The 18276-nt window shown below is 38.5% G+C and overlaps 1 protein-coding gene across 6 annotated transcripts in view; it reads left to right on the plus strand.

The window, feature by feature from the left end:
• The first annotated feature begins 1340 nt into the window (after nucleotides 1-1340).
• The window catches only part of LOC108900739 (ras-specific guanine nucleotide-releasing factor RalGPS1), a 109957-nt gene continuing 93021 nt past the window's right edge, over nucleotides 1341-18276 (plus strand). For 5 of the 6 annotated variants that reach the window (XM_051072702.1, XM_051072704.1, XM_051072703.1 and 2 more), the window contains exons 1-5: nucleotides 1341-1705; nucleotides 11986-12125; nucleotides 15013-15117; nucleotides 15563-15613; nucleotides 17356-17439. In XM_051072702.1, the coding sequence (XP_050928659.1) occupies nucleotides 12063-12125; nucleotides 15013-15117; nucleotides 15563-15613; nucleotides 17356-17439 (303 nt within the window). In that variant the 5' untranslated portion in view covers nucleotides 1341-1705; nucleotides 11986-12062. Of the gene's footprint in view, nucleotides 1706-11985; nucleotides 12126-15012; nucleotides 15118-15245; nucleotides 15451-15562; nucleotides 15614-17355; nucleotides 17440-18276 lie in introns of all 6 variants that reach the window. The other variant, XM_051072706.1, reaches the window with a different exon arrangement.

The raw sequence follows: 18276 nt of genomic DNA on the forward strand, positions 1-18276 counted from the left end.
TCTATTTATACCCAGATCAGTATGTACACACAAACACACATACCCACAACACGCAGGCTCTGCTGCCTGCCTCATGATCACAACTCAGGGTTTCACATTCTTCAATGTTAATGTTCCCTGAGACTATACAAAGGTTTCTAACCACTGGTCTACACCACAGAGCTATATTTTATTTATGATAATATAGTGTATCTTATTGCACAAGACCATTTTAGAACCTACAGGTGGAAGAACAGCTTTTAAAGCTAAACATTTATTGTGTTATATTGTAGATATTACAATACATCTGGTGATGATAGCAATGCTGTTGAACTTTAAAAGCAGTGTATATGGTTTAGCAGGCATATTTTGAGTTCTGGCATTGTGTTGGTTTTGTCACACAGACCAGTATGCAAGGATGTCCTACTAAAAGCTGCTTCCTAAAACCTGTTCTCAAAATAATTCAACACATGAATCAGAGAATCAAAAAGTGTAAAATTCACTCAGAAATAAGACATTTTGTTGTGCAGATCTTGCATTTGTGTTGCAACCTTTGTTATTTTTGGTACATGACAGCACATGGGTGTACATATGTGCTACTTCACCTAGCTTACGTTAATATGATGAATACATACCCTGTCACAGCTGTGTGTAATAGCAGTACTGAATGAACCAGCAAGTCAGTTTATTTTAATGACTGTAAAAGGGGCATTCTATGTAACAAAATAAGACAAAAATAATGACAAAGAAATCATTGTTATGATCAGTTGCAGCCATGTTGCTCCACACACCTGAAATAAAGCACAATATTGTAATTATCTGCATAATCACTGAAATTAAAAATGACAGGGGGTGTCAAAACCAAAATAAAAACTGAATCAGATCAGTCTGTATTATTTACACATTCTGAGTCATGTTTTTTTTTTAAATATTGTAGTATGTGCAGAGTATTACTTAGAGGTAATATCATTCACCTTATTTGAGAATAACACTGTGGATATGAATCCTGTCTTTTTACTGATTCTATGCCTAAATCCAGATGATGTAGTGTACATCCTTTTGATCTTAACTCAAGTTTACTATGGGCATCTGGAGAATTATATGTTTATTCTTCCTTATCCAGGCTGAATGAAAAATTTGAATAAAAAGGCTTACGGATCTGATGTTTGCTGTGACCCAGTCACACACTCTGGCTTCAGGAAATTTTAGGGACATTCCACGGAGAACCTATAATCTACGATCTTACAGGAAACTCATGAAGGCATCATTGATGCACCTGCGTCTGAAGGACGCTGGTTTACAGCCGCGCTCTGATTGGCCAAATGTTTTTAGAGGCGGGAGCTCTCAGTGGAGCTGAGCGGATGATTAGGCAATACACCTGGCTGTCAGGATAAGTGCGCCTACCTGTCACTTCCTGCTGTCTGTATTTATTCATTTTCAATTCTTTTTTCGACTAGAGATAATCTGGCACGTCACTGCCATTTTTGTATGAGTTCGTCTAATGTATCCCGCACGGTTTGTGGATCCTGCGGACCAAACCTTACGACCTTGGCTTCATGTTCGCCTTAAAGGAGGAGTAACCCCCTGGACACTGCTGAGGAAACACTGCTTGGATTTAATCAACCACCGCGGCTCTAGCTACTCGTTTTGATGTGGACTCGTACTCTCGTCTTTAACAATACAACAGCAGCAGCAGCAGAAACGAGGAACACTGACTGGTGGAAAGGTAGGCAGCACACTGGACTTGACACGCTTTAATTGTAGCTGCAGCGCTGATACACAGAGCAGCAGCAGGCCTGGCTGTGGGGATTCATATGGACTGTAAACGCCGTGTCATACGGGGCTGCTGTCGTGACAGGACACTGTATGCAGACCGTGATACACAGACATGGTCGATGTGTTTACGTTTATCGTTCAGGCGCACAGATGTGTCTCTCTGCGACACTTGACGTGAATCTCAAGTATCAAAACATGTTTGTGTGTGGCGCAGGGCCGGCTCCAGCATTTATTAGGCCCTATGCAGAATATGACCCTTCCTCCCCTCCACCCAAACCCTCATTCAACCACCCCTGCATCGCCATACATAGAGAATGTAAAGGAGAACTGCAGAATGTTAGTATACAGTGTTCTTTCTCATCCTGAAAGATCATTTTAGTGGCTACTCCACAACTGGAATTATTGATCTGTAAACAGCTGTATTATTACAGTAATGGACTCACCCTCCTTCAAAGAACACAAATCTGATACATTCCTTGAGCAGTGTTTCCATCAACATATTTAAATGCATTTTGAAGAATTGCATTAGAAAAAAGGTTTTAAAAAATGCAGTTATTGGGAGATAGAAACACTTTTTCTGATTATCTGACATAGAGACCATATAACTCATTGGACCGATTAGTTGTTCCCTTGCTGGTCCATTAAAATAATGTAATTTTTTCATCTTTGTCTCTGGACAGCATGACACATGGCCAGTTCTGTGAAAAAATAAGTACAACTTGGCCTATTAAAAAAAAATCTGAAGTCCTCCCTTTATTTTTCTCTTCTAAATGGCCAAGGCCACCTTCTTCTTCAATGTTTTTGGAAACAATAAGTGTTGGCGACCTGTTAGCGGCCCCTACTTCTTCTACTCTGTTTATGGCAGCCATGTGTAATGTAGGCTGTCCTGCTACCCTCTGCAGATACTATCCAGACCAGTTTATTTGCTCCAAACCAATACTGATGGAAAAATGCGATTTTTTTTTTTTTTTTTTTTTTTTTTTTGCAACATTTCAAAAGATTGCTTCAAATTTGCTTGATTGTTAAATGGAACACAGCTAATGTGTTATTTGCCTCTTTACGGCAACTAACTATAATTTTCATTATGATGAATCATACAGCCCATAAAATACCAAAAATTAGAGAAGAATTTTTCAGATCCCAAGGTTTAGTCTATTAAATTGTTTTGTCTGACCAATAGTCTATAATATATATATCAATACTTTACAGTGATGTTCACTACTGGTCTACTGGTCTAAGTTTTATAACACCTTAATTATTACAGATGTTGCTGATATTTAAATAGTGCAATGTCTCCATTGTACTCTGAAATTAAAGCATAGAACAAATAAATAATTACAAGATTAAAAAAAAAACTATCATGGAATAAATCCTAAATTTCTGATTTATTAAGCAGCCAAACACACTCGTGGCATTCTTTTGACACTGAAAATAAAACACTGGAAGTTTTATCTCAACACTGTTGGAGATGTTCCCACAAACGTGTTGCACTTGTAGGTTGCTTTACTTTCACCATCTGTCCATCCATCTCAAACTAGCTCTCTGGAGACTGTGCTGGTCGTTATCATTTGAAAGCTAGTGTATTGCTCTGTTCTTCAAAAGTTTTGGGTCATTATCTTTCCATAGGATGAACCCCTGACCAACCGGTCTGTCTTTCTTTGTTACCTACCCTGTTCCTCACCATTTTGATAACAATATAATGCTAATAATGCATCAGAGGGTGTAGTAACAGTTTGTTCCAACACTGCACTTCATGAACAGGGTTTGAAAGTAATCAGCAGAAGTTGGGGCACTTGTAGGGATTGTTTGCATTACCTGTCAAGACTTTATTTGCATTGCTGCAGGAAAGCATAGGGTTGCAAAGGGGTGGAAAATTTCCGGTAAAGGTCTGTAAACTTTCCATGGTAAGTTAAACGGGAATTTTGGGAATATTCCAAGTTGGAACTTTTATAATTGATGCTTATGATTAGAAACAGGTTAGATGAGTAAATGAACTCTCCTCAATCAGTTGCTAAATCAAGCTGTAACCTACAGTCTGTACAAACAGAAAACTGAAGAAGAAACAGTATCACAGTTGAGCTAGCTAGCACCATGATAGCTAGCCTCTTGAATTCAAGTCAAGTCAATTTTCTTTTATATAGCGCCAAATCACAACAGAAGTCATCTCAAGGCACTGTATATACAGAGCAGGTCTAGACTGTACTGTTTATAATATTTACGAAGAGAGACCCAACAGTTCCCACCATGAGCAGCACTAGGCGACAGTGGAGAGGAAAAACTTCTTTTTAAGAGGCAGAAACCTCGAGCAGAACCAGACTCAGATTGTCAATGAAATGGTGTTGTTAGTATCTCTACCGGTTAGGTAGCTACTTTATAACCACATCAAATATGTTTACCTCAGTAATATCATCAAACCTTACTTGACTGGATGTAGTGTGTGGGCTCAGATGCAGTAGTGTGGCTTCAATAGTCCTGCTGTAGTGAGCAGGATTCACAAAATGATCTGTGTATGTGCTGGAGAAATGACCAGTGCAGGGGAGAAATTCAACTCCATTTACAATCTGGTTGTTTTAAACAACATTATGCTGCAAAGTGTTTTTTTTTTTTTTTCAACTACATTTAAGTAGGCCTGTTATAGGCTAACCTGTGATTTTGCAAATTTCCAATTTATTTCCATTAATTCCTGTTAATTCCCATGGAAAGTTTCCAACTCTGAAAATTCCCAGAATTTTGCAACCCTGGGAAAGCAGGAGATTAACCAATATTTTAATCCCTGAAAATTATTTAGGAGTCACAAATTATTAGGAGTCACAAAGTTATAAAGACTGCTGGTGTTTCAGTTGGAACAGTGACTGAAGTGAAATCTGCATTTACAACTATGGGAAAGACCTCAGTAAACGGGGTTGGAAATTGTGGTCAACAGTGCACATTTGATGCTTGTGCATTAGTGCAACATGTAAGGAACGTCAGAGGAGCAACTCTTCCTCAGGTGACTGAGAATGTTAATGCAGGATGTGATCAGACTGTGTTGTCAAGAACAGTCTGTCGACAATTACACAGAGATGGAAATTATACAGGGCTCCGGACTGTGACCATTTAGTCACATTATGCGAGACAGTGCAACTAAATTTTATAAGTAGGAGCACCAGTGAGCCTTGCATATATGCCTCCAGTCATCCAGCGTTTCCTATGCTTTATTTGTGGTGGCCCGCCACATCAACGTTGATTTATGGTTTACGCTGCTACTCTGATCTCTCTGTCTGGGGGCTCTCAGCACAAGGCTGTTAGCTGTACATCACACACACACACACAGAGTGATCAGCTGGTCAGAGAGGCTGCAGTGAACCGGGTTAAGTTGATATAACTTGACGTCAACTACACTCATCATTTTAAATGCAATGAAAGGTAAAGGTCAATGAGAACTATTAAACCACCTGTTCAACAAGTATTTTAAAAAGTGTTATTTTCAGCTGTCCTGTCTGCAACACACAACTACAGTGTACTGGTTAGCAGCAAATTGTTACAAAGAAGCTAAAAGGAAAATGGTCTCTATGGAGTCTAACTGATTACCATAGTTTGCCACAAATCTTAGAATTTGGCAAATTCCTGTAAGCCCAGCTGTGGGCTGAGACAAACCAGTAATGCAGTTAAGATGGAATAAATAGGAATGTGTTGCATTTAGTGTTGATGTAAGTGGTGCTCCTAACTTTTGGGCTGGCGCACCCAAAATGTTCATTAAGGATCACCAGTGCTACTAGTGGAAATGAGTTAGTCTGGAGCCCTGTGTAGAGGGCTTGCAGTGCTTAAACCCCTCATTACAAAGATGAATGCAGATTTGAGAGTTTAGTGGTGTAAAACCCATAGGCACTGATCTACAGAGAGGTGGACAAAAGTGATATGGTCAGATGACTTGTTCTTCACCATATTCTTAACAAATGTGCAAATTCATGTGTGGTGTACACCATAGGAACAATATAGGCTTGAATGCTTGACCCCTACAGTGAGGGGATCTGGTTGCCCTGTTGTGCTGTGGGAGATTTTGTCGATGTGATGGTTACATAATTATATATAGGTACCAGTGGAGAGGACTAAGGCTAGCTTCCTTGCTAGCAAAGCTACTGTTGGCAGATAGTGTGCGTTAAAAACACTGATAATTTGATTCATTATTGATCAAGAACAGTAACTCATTAATTGCTATTAGACTCCATTGACAAAAATAGTAATTTTACCAAGTAGAACACGGGAGTTGCTTGAATACCACTGCCTCAATCGGTTAGTTAGTATTATTGTGTGACTTTCGTTGGTGGAAGAAGTATTCAGATCATTTACATTGGTAAAAGTACCTCACGGTAACTAATAAACAGGACAATTATCTTAAGGACATAGCCAAGACAATACAGAAGTAACTTAGGAACAACTCTGTGAATGTCCTTGGTTGGCCCAGCCAGAGCTCCTCCACAAACCCAATTGAACATGTCTGGAGAGAACTGAAAAGGGCTGCCCACCAACAGTTCCCACCCAACTTGACAGAACTTGGTAATCTATTGGTAAACTGTGCTCACACATGTTGACTCGTTGAATAAATATGATGAATACCGATATGCTCTGACTCTATGCTCTGAGATTTTATCATATATATCATTATTGGCTAATAAAATTCAGTATTGGTCAGGCTGTAGTCCTATCGTGCACATCTTAATTGATCAATATCAGCAGAAAAAAACTTTATAGTGTTTAGTCCACCTTAGCCTGCTGATGGTGCAAATCTGTCCTCCTTTATAGAAGCTAGGCTCTAATGTCAATGTCAATTGTGTTACAGCTCCACTGAAACTTATATTTGTTGGTTAACAGGTTAACAAGTTCTAGTTAATAAGACTTAGCCATGAAATGTGATCTGATATTCATTTAAGTCACAAGTATGAACAAACACAGGGCTATAACACAGTTATAATCTTTTGTGTCTCTATTGAAGTGAAACAGTGGATCAGAACAGCACAGAAAGAACTGCTTAAGCTCAGACATATTTTTAGGATGTCTGTTGTGAACAGCTTCTACTGAGCTACATTTGGTGGGCAGCCACCCAGCACATGTTTCTTGGGAACAGCAAACTCAAAACTCAACTCAACACACACACACACACACACACACACACACACACACACACACAACTTTGTGTGTATGTGTGTGTGTGTGTGTTTGTTTTAATTCAAAGCAGCTCTAACCCTCACCTCCAGTGTGGTTTCATTGATTGGGCTCCAGGTTTGCTAACTCCTGCCTCCTCCAGTTAGCTTTTGTTAATGTCATTGTGAATGTTTGCATTGTATGTATCCAGCAAACCACAGTTCCATCTCCAAGCAGAACAGCATGTTTATTGTGACTGGGACAGACAAAAGGACACAGGTTTTCCGTTACCCAAACTTTTTATTTACTTATTTTTAAAGACAGTTTTCTAATCAGTGTCAGTAGAGCATGCACATGTGGCAACATGAAGCCACAAAACTTAATTCAGAGACAACAACCTTAATATGATTTTATTATATTTCAAATAAGTAAATTCATTTTTCCTTTGTAACCATTTTAATATCACTTCAAATTAACTCATGCAGTATGAAATTAACAGGCACATTGTCGTATTTTGAACTCCCAACCATTCAACTTCCTGTTTACATCTAGTCATAATGCAGGCCTGGCAGGTCACACCTATCTATCACCACAATACAGTATAGGCACGCACACAGAGAGAGCTGGTCTCCCTCTTGCCTCAACAGGGTGTTTTCAAATTGTTGTTTCGAAACAAAAGCCCTCTGCAAAGTCACACAGTTGTGACTTCTTAACATTTCAGGGGCTGCTATTATTTTCCTGCAGTGTGCCACCACCTCAAAATGTACATGGTGGAAACACTCTTGGCAGACAGAACTTACCAGACACTGGAGCTGAAAGTATCAGAGTAGGCAATGCCTCACACTGTCCATTTTGCAAGTCAAATCAGGGGGGATGCCCTAACAGCCCTGTTGTTCCATGGGTGTTGAGGGGTGTGTGTGTGTAAAGAGAAACACAGTTTAATGTGTAGGACCAGATTAAACTGCATCTTGTGGTTCTCTACCACATGAAACTTAAAAAGTAGGAGTTGTTTGGGTCCTTGCCACTTATTCTTGGTTTAATGCCGATCTTTCTATTGGAAGGACTGATCTACTCTTCTAAATGTGAGCAGCTGAGCTAACCACAGCACCCACCATTATTTGGAGTCTCCCAGGAACTCCTTAATGTTGAGTGTCAATATTCAGACCCCTTCTCTTTTTTTCATATTTTATGTTGCAGCCATATGCTAAAATAATATAATGTTTGCAAATTTATTAAAAAGGAAAACCTGAAATGTCACATTAGTATTACTATTCAGACCCTTTGCTGTGACACTTGAAATTCAGGTCCAGTGCCTCCTATTTCTTTGGATCATATTTTAGATATTGCAATACTTTGATTGGAGTCCACTGTGGTAAATTCAATTGATTCAGTTGACCTATAAGCACCAAACGTGACACTTCAGAATGTTACCCACCACTCAATCAACAAAATTCATATCATTTTTGCCCATATCTTTCAAACTGCACATGCTAGCAACAAAATTTCCCTTGGATGATTTCGAATCATTCAGGACTAGGAATCCCCCCTCTCTGTTTGCCTGATTTTTCTACCATTTTGTATCATAACTAGGTTTTCAGAGCCCTCAAATAATTAACTTCTGACATAGTTCATCCTTTTCTAGTGAGTTTCACTATTACACACTGATCACCAGCAGAATGATTCATGATGGTTAAACTGCCCTGTGGCAGGTGCAGCAAGGTTACTGATTCCAATCCAGTTCAGCAACTTTGGTGTATGCATCTCTGTTTCTGTCCATTGCTTGGAAAGGGTAGCGTATTATCAGATTTGGAAAAAATTGGTCTTCTTTATATTTGAGGATGTGGCAGAAACTACAGAGAAAACACACGTTTGAATATATGGAATGAAACTTGAATATATAGAATACAGTTGTCATTCTACTGCTTTCTTTGTGACAAGAAAGAGTAGAATGAATTACCGGTAAAGAAGAACAAAGTTTGACACCAGTGAGTTCTAATGTTAGCCAGCTGACCTAGGTAACGTTAACATTGGTTAGCACACGCTAGTTAAAAGTGAGTACCTCTAATATAAGCTGCAGGCTTTATATGATGCCTCTTGCTATGAACCCACATTTTTATGCAGTGAACGTCTACTCCCATGTCGCTCTCTGCTTGGGACTTCCAGTCCATACTCAGTGCAGATGTTCCTGTACACTGTCAGCCTCTCGGCTATGGCACTCCATGTACGCTGTTCCTGCCTGCATCTTACACCCTGCTGTTATGAGCTGTTTCAGGAGTGTCTTTGCACACCCTGCACCTGGGGTCCTGTCTGTTTGTGATATCAGAAGAATAACAACATTTATAATGCTCCAGCAAAGAGAATTCACACATGGTTTGCTCTACTGCTACTCTGTTGCTTATAATATTGTCATCCAGTGGCAAACTGCCAGACCTTGGAAAGAGTCAAGGACAATTTCAACAGCATTTATATGGTAACTAAACAACAAGTCACTAGGGCAGGACATCAGTTCTAGGGCCCTGGCTGAGGAATGCACTGTGGATATCTGAACAGCAGCATGTGGTATATTTAGAGGACTACAGTTACAAGGCATACAGAGAAACACAAACGCACAGAGTGAATAAAAGATAAATTCTAACTTTCACAGGAACAAGACAATTATGTGATCAGTGCTGCTCTGTTTTTTTGTTTTTGTTTTTTCTTGTAGCCTTAATGTCGCTAAATTCGTGAGTGTCTTCAGCAGCCAAGACACACTAGATAAGACAAGATACACTAAGGTGGGTTTTTCCATATTACTGTGTTTCATGTTTGAAGAGGCTTCAATGATGAATGATGATGAATCTCAGGGAAACTTTCCCAATAAGATGAGTGTGAAAGTCTTTTCTATCCTCAAAAAAATCTTTTCACCAGTCCATTGGAACACTGTGTTCATCAACAGCCCACAACAGTGTTTTTAGTATGTATAGTGATTATTTGGAGTATATTTACTTGTTATGTTTACAGTGTGAATGCACCACAGACTGAAAACCTCTTTAGAATTAAGTGTGTAGTGTGGAACTAGACACAGCGTACTGTCTCATCCTGTGGCTGAAAGATGGATATTGGTCTATGCCGCCATCTAATGGTCACATGTATGTTAGTGTTCAGGAATTTGCAGGTGACTGGGAGTACTCCAGTTTTTTGCATATGATTTAACTCTTTGAAAACATTTTTTAGTGTAGGTTCTGTGTTCAAGAACACGAATGGACTGTTATATTTTATAAATGATTATTGATAATACATTAAAATCCAATTTTGGATTGAAAACCTTCAAACAATGCTTATCTGCAACAAACTTATTGTTTTGGTTGTGGCAGTGTCCTTCCACATGACATTTTCCAGGTGTCCTTTATGGTGTGTTAATGGTTGTAGTGATACATGTGGTGAAACATGTTGAGAAATAGTAGTACAACAACAGTGGCTGGAACTGACAATATCTGCTTTATGCAATATCAGCACTGGGCCAGCTTTCAGCTTTCAAGTGTTTCTCCTGTATTTCACCTCTTTTTTCTCAGCCAGTTCCAGACATTTTCTATATTACTTCAGCAGTCAACCTTAGTTTCAGATTCTTTCAGCTTTCAGCTTCCAATTTTCTGGCTGTTTTATCAGCTATTTTAAGTATTGTTTCAGCAATGCACTATATGAAAATGCCACTGATATTTGATGGATATAGCTGTATCTTTGGGTACAAAATAATCACACAAAAGTGTGATAATGCCCCTCAATTTAGCTGCCCACCAGCAATCAAGGGGTAAATGTTCCCTTTTATTCGGAACCTTACAAGCTTTGTTTTCTTGGTGTGTAAATACCTAACCAATACATCAAATCTTCTAGCTAGGCTATGACTCTAAAAAAATGGAAGCAAATCTTGAAAGTTGAAGTCTCTACCTGTATCCCTAACTGGATGAATAAACTGTATAAAAATGAATATTCTACCCAAAGTCCTTTACCTATTTCAGGTGCTTCCAATACCAATTCCAAAAATCTTCTTTAAAAAACTGGATACACGTATTTCTACAGTACTGTGGAACTGCAATCTAGAAATGGAGGGTTAAACCTACCTGACTTTTGGCTATACTATTTGGCTGCTCAATCCAGAGCTATTAGGACTTGGACTAAAAACTTAGGACACCCTCCAGTGTGGAAACAAATTGAACAGTCCTATATAACAGAAGTGTTGTTAAGTATTCCATTTATTTATTCCTCATATTCCATCATATAAAAGTGTAAAGTTCCAAAATGTTTATACAATACACAGATATACCCCATTCCATTTTAATTCTATTTTACCTGAGGCATGGTATTTCGAGAGAATGGCATAACCAATTAATAAGTACACTTGGACAGGTATATGATCACAACAATTTTAAATCCTTCAAACACTTGATCGTCTTTTGGGCTTCCCTTGGCACACTTAAAAAAATGTCTACAAGTTACAGCAAGGTGAGAAATGCAGACCTTTTAGAGGATTTTCAAATTAATATAATGATGTGTTCATGAACCTTGCAGAGAGTTAAGTCCCTCATACACGTTAAATGGGAAATGAACATTGAGTATGCTTTGGAGGACTCTAAATGGAATAATAATTTGTCAATCATTCTTCTATAACAGTCGACATAAACTTTTATAGTTTAATCTGCACAGAACAAATGTATAGCTATTTTCTGGAAAAGTAAGCCCTTGGTGTATTTTTGTGGTGTTTCTCTGTGGGTTGAAGAGCTCTCATTATACTTACCTTCAGAGAAGACTATGTTTAATCTCAGGAAAAACTACTTCATCATCAGTGCTTGAGAGGCTTTGTAACCTAACAGAACTTTGCTTAATTGTGATGTCCATGGTCAGAGTTGAAGCTGTGCTGCAGTTCTTGGGTGTTCCCTGGGTGGTGGGGTAGAATGGAGAAGGGGCTGTAAACATATGACACTATTTACTTTTATGTGACAATTACAAAATACCAAGACAAGTAACAAGAGCCACAAATTAACAGACAAACACCTGTGTAAACTTTGGGGTGTCATTTTTACAGTATCCACTTACTTTTGGACCGAAGTACTTCCCTGTGTCCTCTGTTTCCAGGCATGGATGACAGGTTATGTGTGCCCCCCAGCTAAAGGCCTCTGTTGCCCTGACCTGTGTATCCCACCAGTCCCTCTATGAGAATGTATCGCAGGAACGGGCTCTCGGATGGCACCAGCATCAATTCAGTCACCTCAGAGGTAAGAAAAAGCTCTGTTTGTGTTCATTACTATAAATTGTAATTATTAATCTTTAATCTAGCGTGAGGGTTATTCTTGATTTCTTGCATATATTCATGCTCTCAGATGGATAAACCTTTATATTTCAATGACCTTGAACCAGAGGCTAACATTTTTAATCCCCAACACAGGTGAGACTGTAAGAATATGGACTGTTAAATGATAAATAAATAAATAAGACATAATTAAATATACCATATTCATTTTTGGGTTTGTTTACTCCATCATTTTGTGTGAAATGAACAACCAGCTTTTCAAACAGCTGGTTGTTTTCAGGCAAAAATAGAAAGTTTCTTCTCACGTGTTGGAATCGTGCTCCCTAATAATCAGGTGCTGTAACACAAGAATGTTTGTTATTTAAAGGAACTGATGGAGGAACATGGAATTCTTACTCATGTATGTAAACTAATTGTACAGAATTATCTCTAGACAAAGTTATATTCTTGGTAATCTGACCAGCAGTTGAGCACAAATTCTGCTCTGTTAGATGAATGAGCCAGCTTTTCTGCCCAGCTAGTCCTATACTTAGCAGGGCAAAAAAGCAGTATATTTTCCACCTGTGGACCACTTGTACATAGTCTCTTTTCAAAACATTTAAGAATGACTTGTACAGGTGTTTTTCTGTCTATTGTTCTCATTTTTCTAAGTAAGATTTCATTAAAAGGTGCTCTTCACTTGGTTCTGTTGATTAAAATGCCAGAGCTGAGCCTTATTAACCCAGGAAGGATAAAAAGTCAACTTTCAAAACAGATTAAAACAAGGCTAAATAAACAGGCCAAGGGAAACATCAGAGGCATTAATGCCATATTATCATAATTTCAAATGGGTAATATGCCCAGAACAAAGCATCTGTTTTTACTCGGTGGAAGCATTATTTTATTATAATAACCCAGCGAATCCCATTATCCAGGTCATTTTTATCTTAGTTGTCTGCTGTTGTGGTATACCCACATTTAAAATGCTTTCAGAATTTAAATCTGTGCTGTAGAAATCTGAAAATGCCAGCGAGCTGCCTTCGTCATTTGTGGAGAAGACACCATGGAATCAATGTTTCCCACCAACCTGTAAATCGCAGATTGCTTCAGCATGGTTACCGAGCAAGACAAATGACCAAGTGTCCACGCCTAATTGTTCGACTGGCGACATGTTGTCTTTATAGATGAGAACCTATAGATGAAAGACAAAGGGTGCAGCAATTACATGGTGAGAACCTCTGCGATGACTACATCCCGGAAACCACTCAAGGAGGTGGCGGCTCAGTGGTGGTATGGGCTGGTATTCATTATGGAGGAAAAACAACATTGGTGGTGCTGGATGGAAACATGAGTGCCGTCATGTACTGGGACATCCTGGACAACCATTGCCTCCCATAGGCTAGGCTGCAAGACAGCAACACAAGAGCATATAGGGCAGCTGCAGTGAGAGAATTTCTTGATGCAGAGGGGGTTCAGCAGATGCCATGGCCTGCTTGCTCCCCTGATATGAACCCTATCAAGCGTGCCTGGGATGCCTTAGGCTGAGCCCTTAATGAGAGGGACAGTATTCCTCAGAGTCTACAGGAATTAGCTCGGGCTCTGACCGAAGAGTGGGACGCCCTGCCCATTGACGACATCAACAAGCTTGTGGACAGTATTCCATGATGTTTTAATGCATTGATCCGTGTCAGGGGTGACCATACTCAATATTAGTGACTGAGTGACATTTGAAAGAGTAATATTGGACATTCTTATGCATGAAATCCCATTGAATAGGTGTTTCCTGTTAAATTTACCAAGGTTGAAAAATTTATACAAAACCCTTACTAAGCCCTTATTGTTCAATACCCCCAATTTTGTTTAAGCCTGAATACAGTTTGCAAAGGTTAATTTTGCTTTCAATATCACTGTGATATGTTTGGAAGAGATTGATCAATAAAGTTTTGAGAAGATACACACTTTATCTATCAAGGTTAAATCACATTGTCACAATCATTTCATGAGAAGAGGAAAAAATATTTTATTCCAACTTTATGTGCAACAGTGTATATTGTAAGAACAAATATAAGTGACAGAAAATCTTGTGGCCTCATGTAAAATCCACAGATGAAAGATTTTTTTTCTTGTACACCTCATGGTTAATGTGTGATCAGGAAAAATGTGAAAACATCAATAATTGATCACACAGTGGCACAGTTGCAAGTGGCTGAATTGATTTGACCACACCCACAATAAGTTGTTCATCATTGAAATCATGGAAAATCATGATACCTTAAAAAAAAGTGTTATGAACCATGTTTGGTGAAGCTTGGATATAAGATGTAGGAGTCAAAAGTATGTTTAGCAAAAAATTCAAAATGACAGAAAATATGTAATGTAATGGCAGAAATGGGTGGGGGCTATATCAGTCTCTTCAATATCATCCACTGAATCGACCAGACAGACACCAGAATTTTCTTACAAGCCTCTTGGTTGCTTAGATTAGCCAAAACTTTTTTGCAATGTTTGTCAGCTCATACCTCATAGTTACAGCTATCTGCACCAAAAGTCATAGTAGTTATCTACTTAAAATGTTTTAACATTTTAGCTTTGGAATCATGCTTCTAGCTGTAAATGATTAGTATGGAAAGTAGAGGAAGAGGAACTTAGGTATAAAGAGTGAAGATAACTGAAATGTGATTTTTGTCAGCAATAACACTAATAAAGAGTGGAGAGGTAATAATACCGATTGATAACATGAAGTTGACCTTTGACTCACTACATTCTGGCAACAGTACACAGTTTCATGATGCAAGGTCTCCCCGTGGTCCCTGAAAATTGGCTACAGATGTATAGAGCAGTTACTATGATAGTTTGATGTTTGTGTGTCTCAGGCCAGCAGCAGCTCTGATTCTCTGGATGGACCTTGTGTGGACTATGCCAAAAGCTACGACGCAGTCGTCTTTGATGTGTTGAAGGTGACACCTGAGGAGTTTGCTGTGAGTACGCTTCAAATGATACTATACTGATAGTATTTGTACAACATATAAGACAGATCAGATGTTACCTGAAAGACCCAAGCATATTATTAGGCAATTAATCTGGCAAAGCTTTCATATATTTTCAGGAAAGGGAGTTGGATGCTGACTCTCTAATAAAGTTCCTTCCAAAAGGGTGCTTATAGCTCAGAGGAATTACAAACTGCTGTTTTGTTTTTTATGTGGCCTGGAAGGTCAAAGCACGACAACAATTTACAAACCAAAACAACATTTCACAAAACACCTGAGCCAATCAGAAGCAGTGACAACAATAGCTCAAAGACAATGTTTGAGGTAGGTTATTAGCACTAAGGACCTTGCCTGAGGCTCCACACTGGATATACATTACCTCGTCCTGACCTAACCACCTGCATACATAATATGAATGTGTTTCTTTTTATTTCAGAGCCAAATCACACTAATGGACGCCCCAGTCTTCAAAGCGATACAGCCAGAGGTAAGGCTGACCCATATGGTCAAGTGTTTGGCCTCTTTACCATTACTTCAGTTTCAGTGTACTTTTGATTTTTAATTTGATGATTCACTTAGTCTGTTGTTATTGATCTATATCAAACAGCTTAAGACAGTTTAGATGTAAACAGTCCCTAAGAAAATAAGGCGTGTTTTGCAGGAAACCCCTCAGACATCTACCCCTCCACACACAATGCCTTCCCTTTCTATTTCAATACATCAAATGCAGCCACAATGGTCCTCACAACTGCCCTTGCCTTGTGTTAGTCAATGAAATTAAAGTCACTGCTCTGCCCTGGAGGATTTCCTTTCCACTACATTGGGCTCAACACAGACTGTATGCAGGGAACCTGGCAGAGATGAAAGAGACATTAGAGACTGATAATTAGAAATGAACTAAAGATGAAGTCCTCAGTTCAGTACAGTCCATCCAACATGGTCTCCCAAGTCATTTAACTTTTCCACCTTTCTATAATTACAGCTATGAATTTCATATTCCTGATCTCATTTCTAAGAATTTGTGAACACGCTGTTAAATCAATCCCAAACTTAGTTCAGCTTCTCTTACTTACTGCCTGTTTCCAAGCAGCAGGTAGTTGCCCTATGTACAGGTTTTAATATTCACAGTTTTTCTGAGATTTCAGTATTTTATCAACATGTGTGTTTAATGAAACATTCATATCAAAGTAAATGCCACAGGGCAGTGTATCATTTTATCTCGTTAGTATTGAAGTTTCTAGGTAATTGTTCAATCAGTCATCTTGCTATTTAAATACATGGGCTATTCTGTGTGATGTAGCTCATTGTGACTAAGCATTTTCCCTGGTGTTTAATAAGCTGGATATTATATATTTTATATAAAATATGATCATTTCTTACATACAGAGACAGGCTGACATTTTCTATCGTGGCACCAGCAAGTCGTATTTTTCTCTTATTCTCTAGATTATTTCAACATTTATATGATAAACATGGTAGAAACATTCATGTTTCCCAGAGGATGAGTCATTGGTGATCCTCTGGTTTTTCATTCAAAACTAATGACATCCCCATCAACCTCAGGTGTACTTTGTGTTTGATGCTAATTAACAAATGCTAATATGCTGACACACTAAACATAGATGGTAACCTTGGTAAACATTGTACCTGCATGTTATCATGCGGATGTTAGCTTTTAGCTGAAAGCCCCATACATCCTCACAGAGCTGCAAGTATGGCTGCAGAGTCTCAGTCTTGTTTTACTTTTTTCGTTTCTGCACTATTAATTTGACAATGATTATATTTAAAATAATACCCAGTTAAAATAGTTATTATAATAGTAGGCAATCAGTGCTGTGTTTGGTCAGAGTTTTTGTGTGAAATACTCTGAGTGTAACTTAAAAAAATGTGATTGGTTTGCATTAGCTAATACTGCTGTTGCACCTGAGTCTGAGAGTCTTATCACTAGAATTCCCCAACGAGGGATTTGTGCTTCTATTTAATCCCACCTTAGAAAATCAATAGCTCTTAGGGGAAACATGTTTGTTTCATGACCATGATCTAATTTGAGATTATGTCATATTGACACAAATGATAACTTGCCATCAGCTACAGTCCAAAAATGCGGTATTGTCATCGGTCATCAGTTTGGTAAAACTCAACAGTCATATGCTCTATTAATCATGGTGGTGTTGGTTATTGTCACACATTCCTCAAATCTGTTGGTTAATGTGATTTGCTGATTGACAGGAGCTGGCCAGCTGTGGATGGAATGGGAAAGAGAAACACAGTTTGGCCCCCAATGTAGTCGCATTCACACGCAGGTTCAACCAGGTATGTCTTAGAGGATTCCTACAGTAAATATTTTATCATTGTAATAAGAGTCAAATTAGGTTATGCTTGTGCCTTGAGTGATTTCAATAAACGTAACTGTACAGTTTAAAACAACTCATGAGACACTGTTACTGTTGCTTACTGTTGTATTAATGTGAAATCCTTCCAGTTTGTTACACAGATCATACTGAGTGCAAAGTATTTTGGTATAAAAGCTGCTCCCATGAGCTAATATCTTCATCTTATCCTCTTATACTTTGTGATCATGGACACAAATTCACCCAAGCAGTAAATTTCTTTCTCTTAACATCGTCAGTGGATTGACCATATCCTGAAAAGCTCATTAGTGGATGCTGTTGCTGTCTGGCCAAATCCCATTTTCACCTTTTAGGGCATAATTCAAATTCTTCATGCCCACAGCCATTTGGAACAGATGTGCAAAGGCAGCTGCAATGTCGCACACTGTTAACTTAAAAAGTGTGTTCTGCTTTCAGACACCTAGTGTGTTGTTAAACAGTCTGGCTTTAAAGCTGAACATTTGTGCATCATGTACTTAGTTCACCCTTGCAGCTAAATGTTGCTTAATGAGTAGTCTGACTTCCAGTAAACAATTTTACCAGCTGTAAACTTTTGTTGAGTTTCTTTGGTGATAATTGTTTGCATTTAGGGTATAATGATGAACTCTCTATCAGTCTTTTATTCTTAACTGATATTAATTTGGCATGAATGTGGTACTTTCATGGAGATTTTTCCTCTTGAGCTAGAGTAAGAAAAGAGTCTATTAAAAATCTATTAAATACTGTAATAGAAAGTTTAAAGCTGTACCATTTAGAAAAT

The sequence above is a fragment of the Lates calcarifer genome, linkage group LG9 (assembly GCF_001640805.2).
Source record: "Lates calcarifer isolate ASB-BC8 linkage group LG9, TLL_Latcal_v3, whole genome shotgun sequence".
In the NCBI taxonomy this organism is placed as follows: domain Eukaryota; kingdom Metazoa; phylum Chordata; class Actinopteri; family Centropomidae; genus Lates; species Lates calcarifer.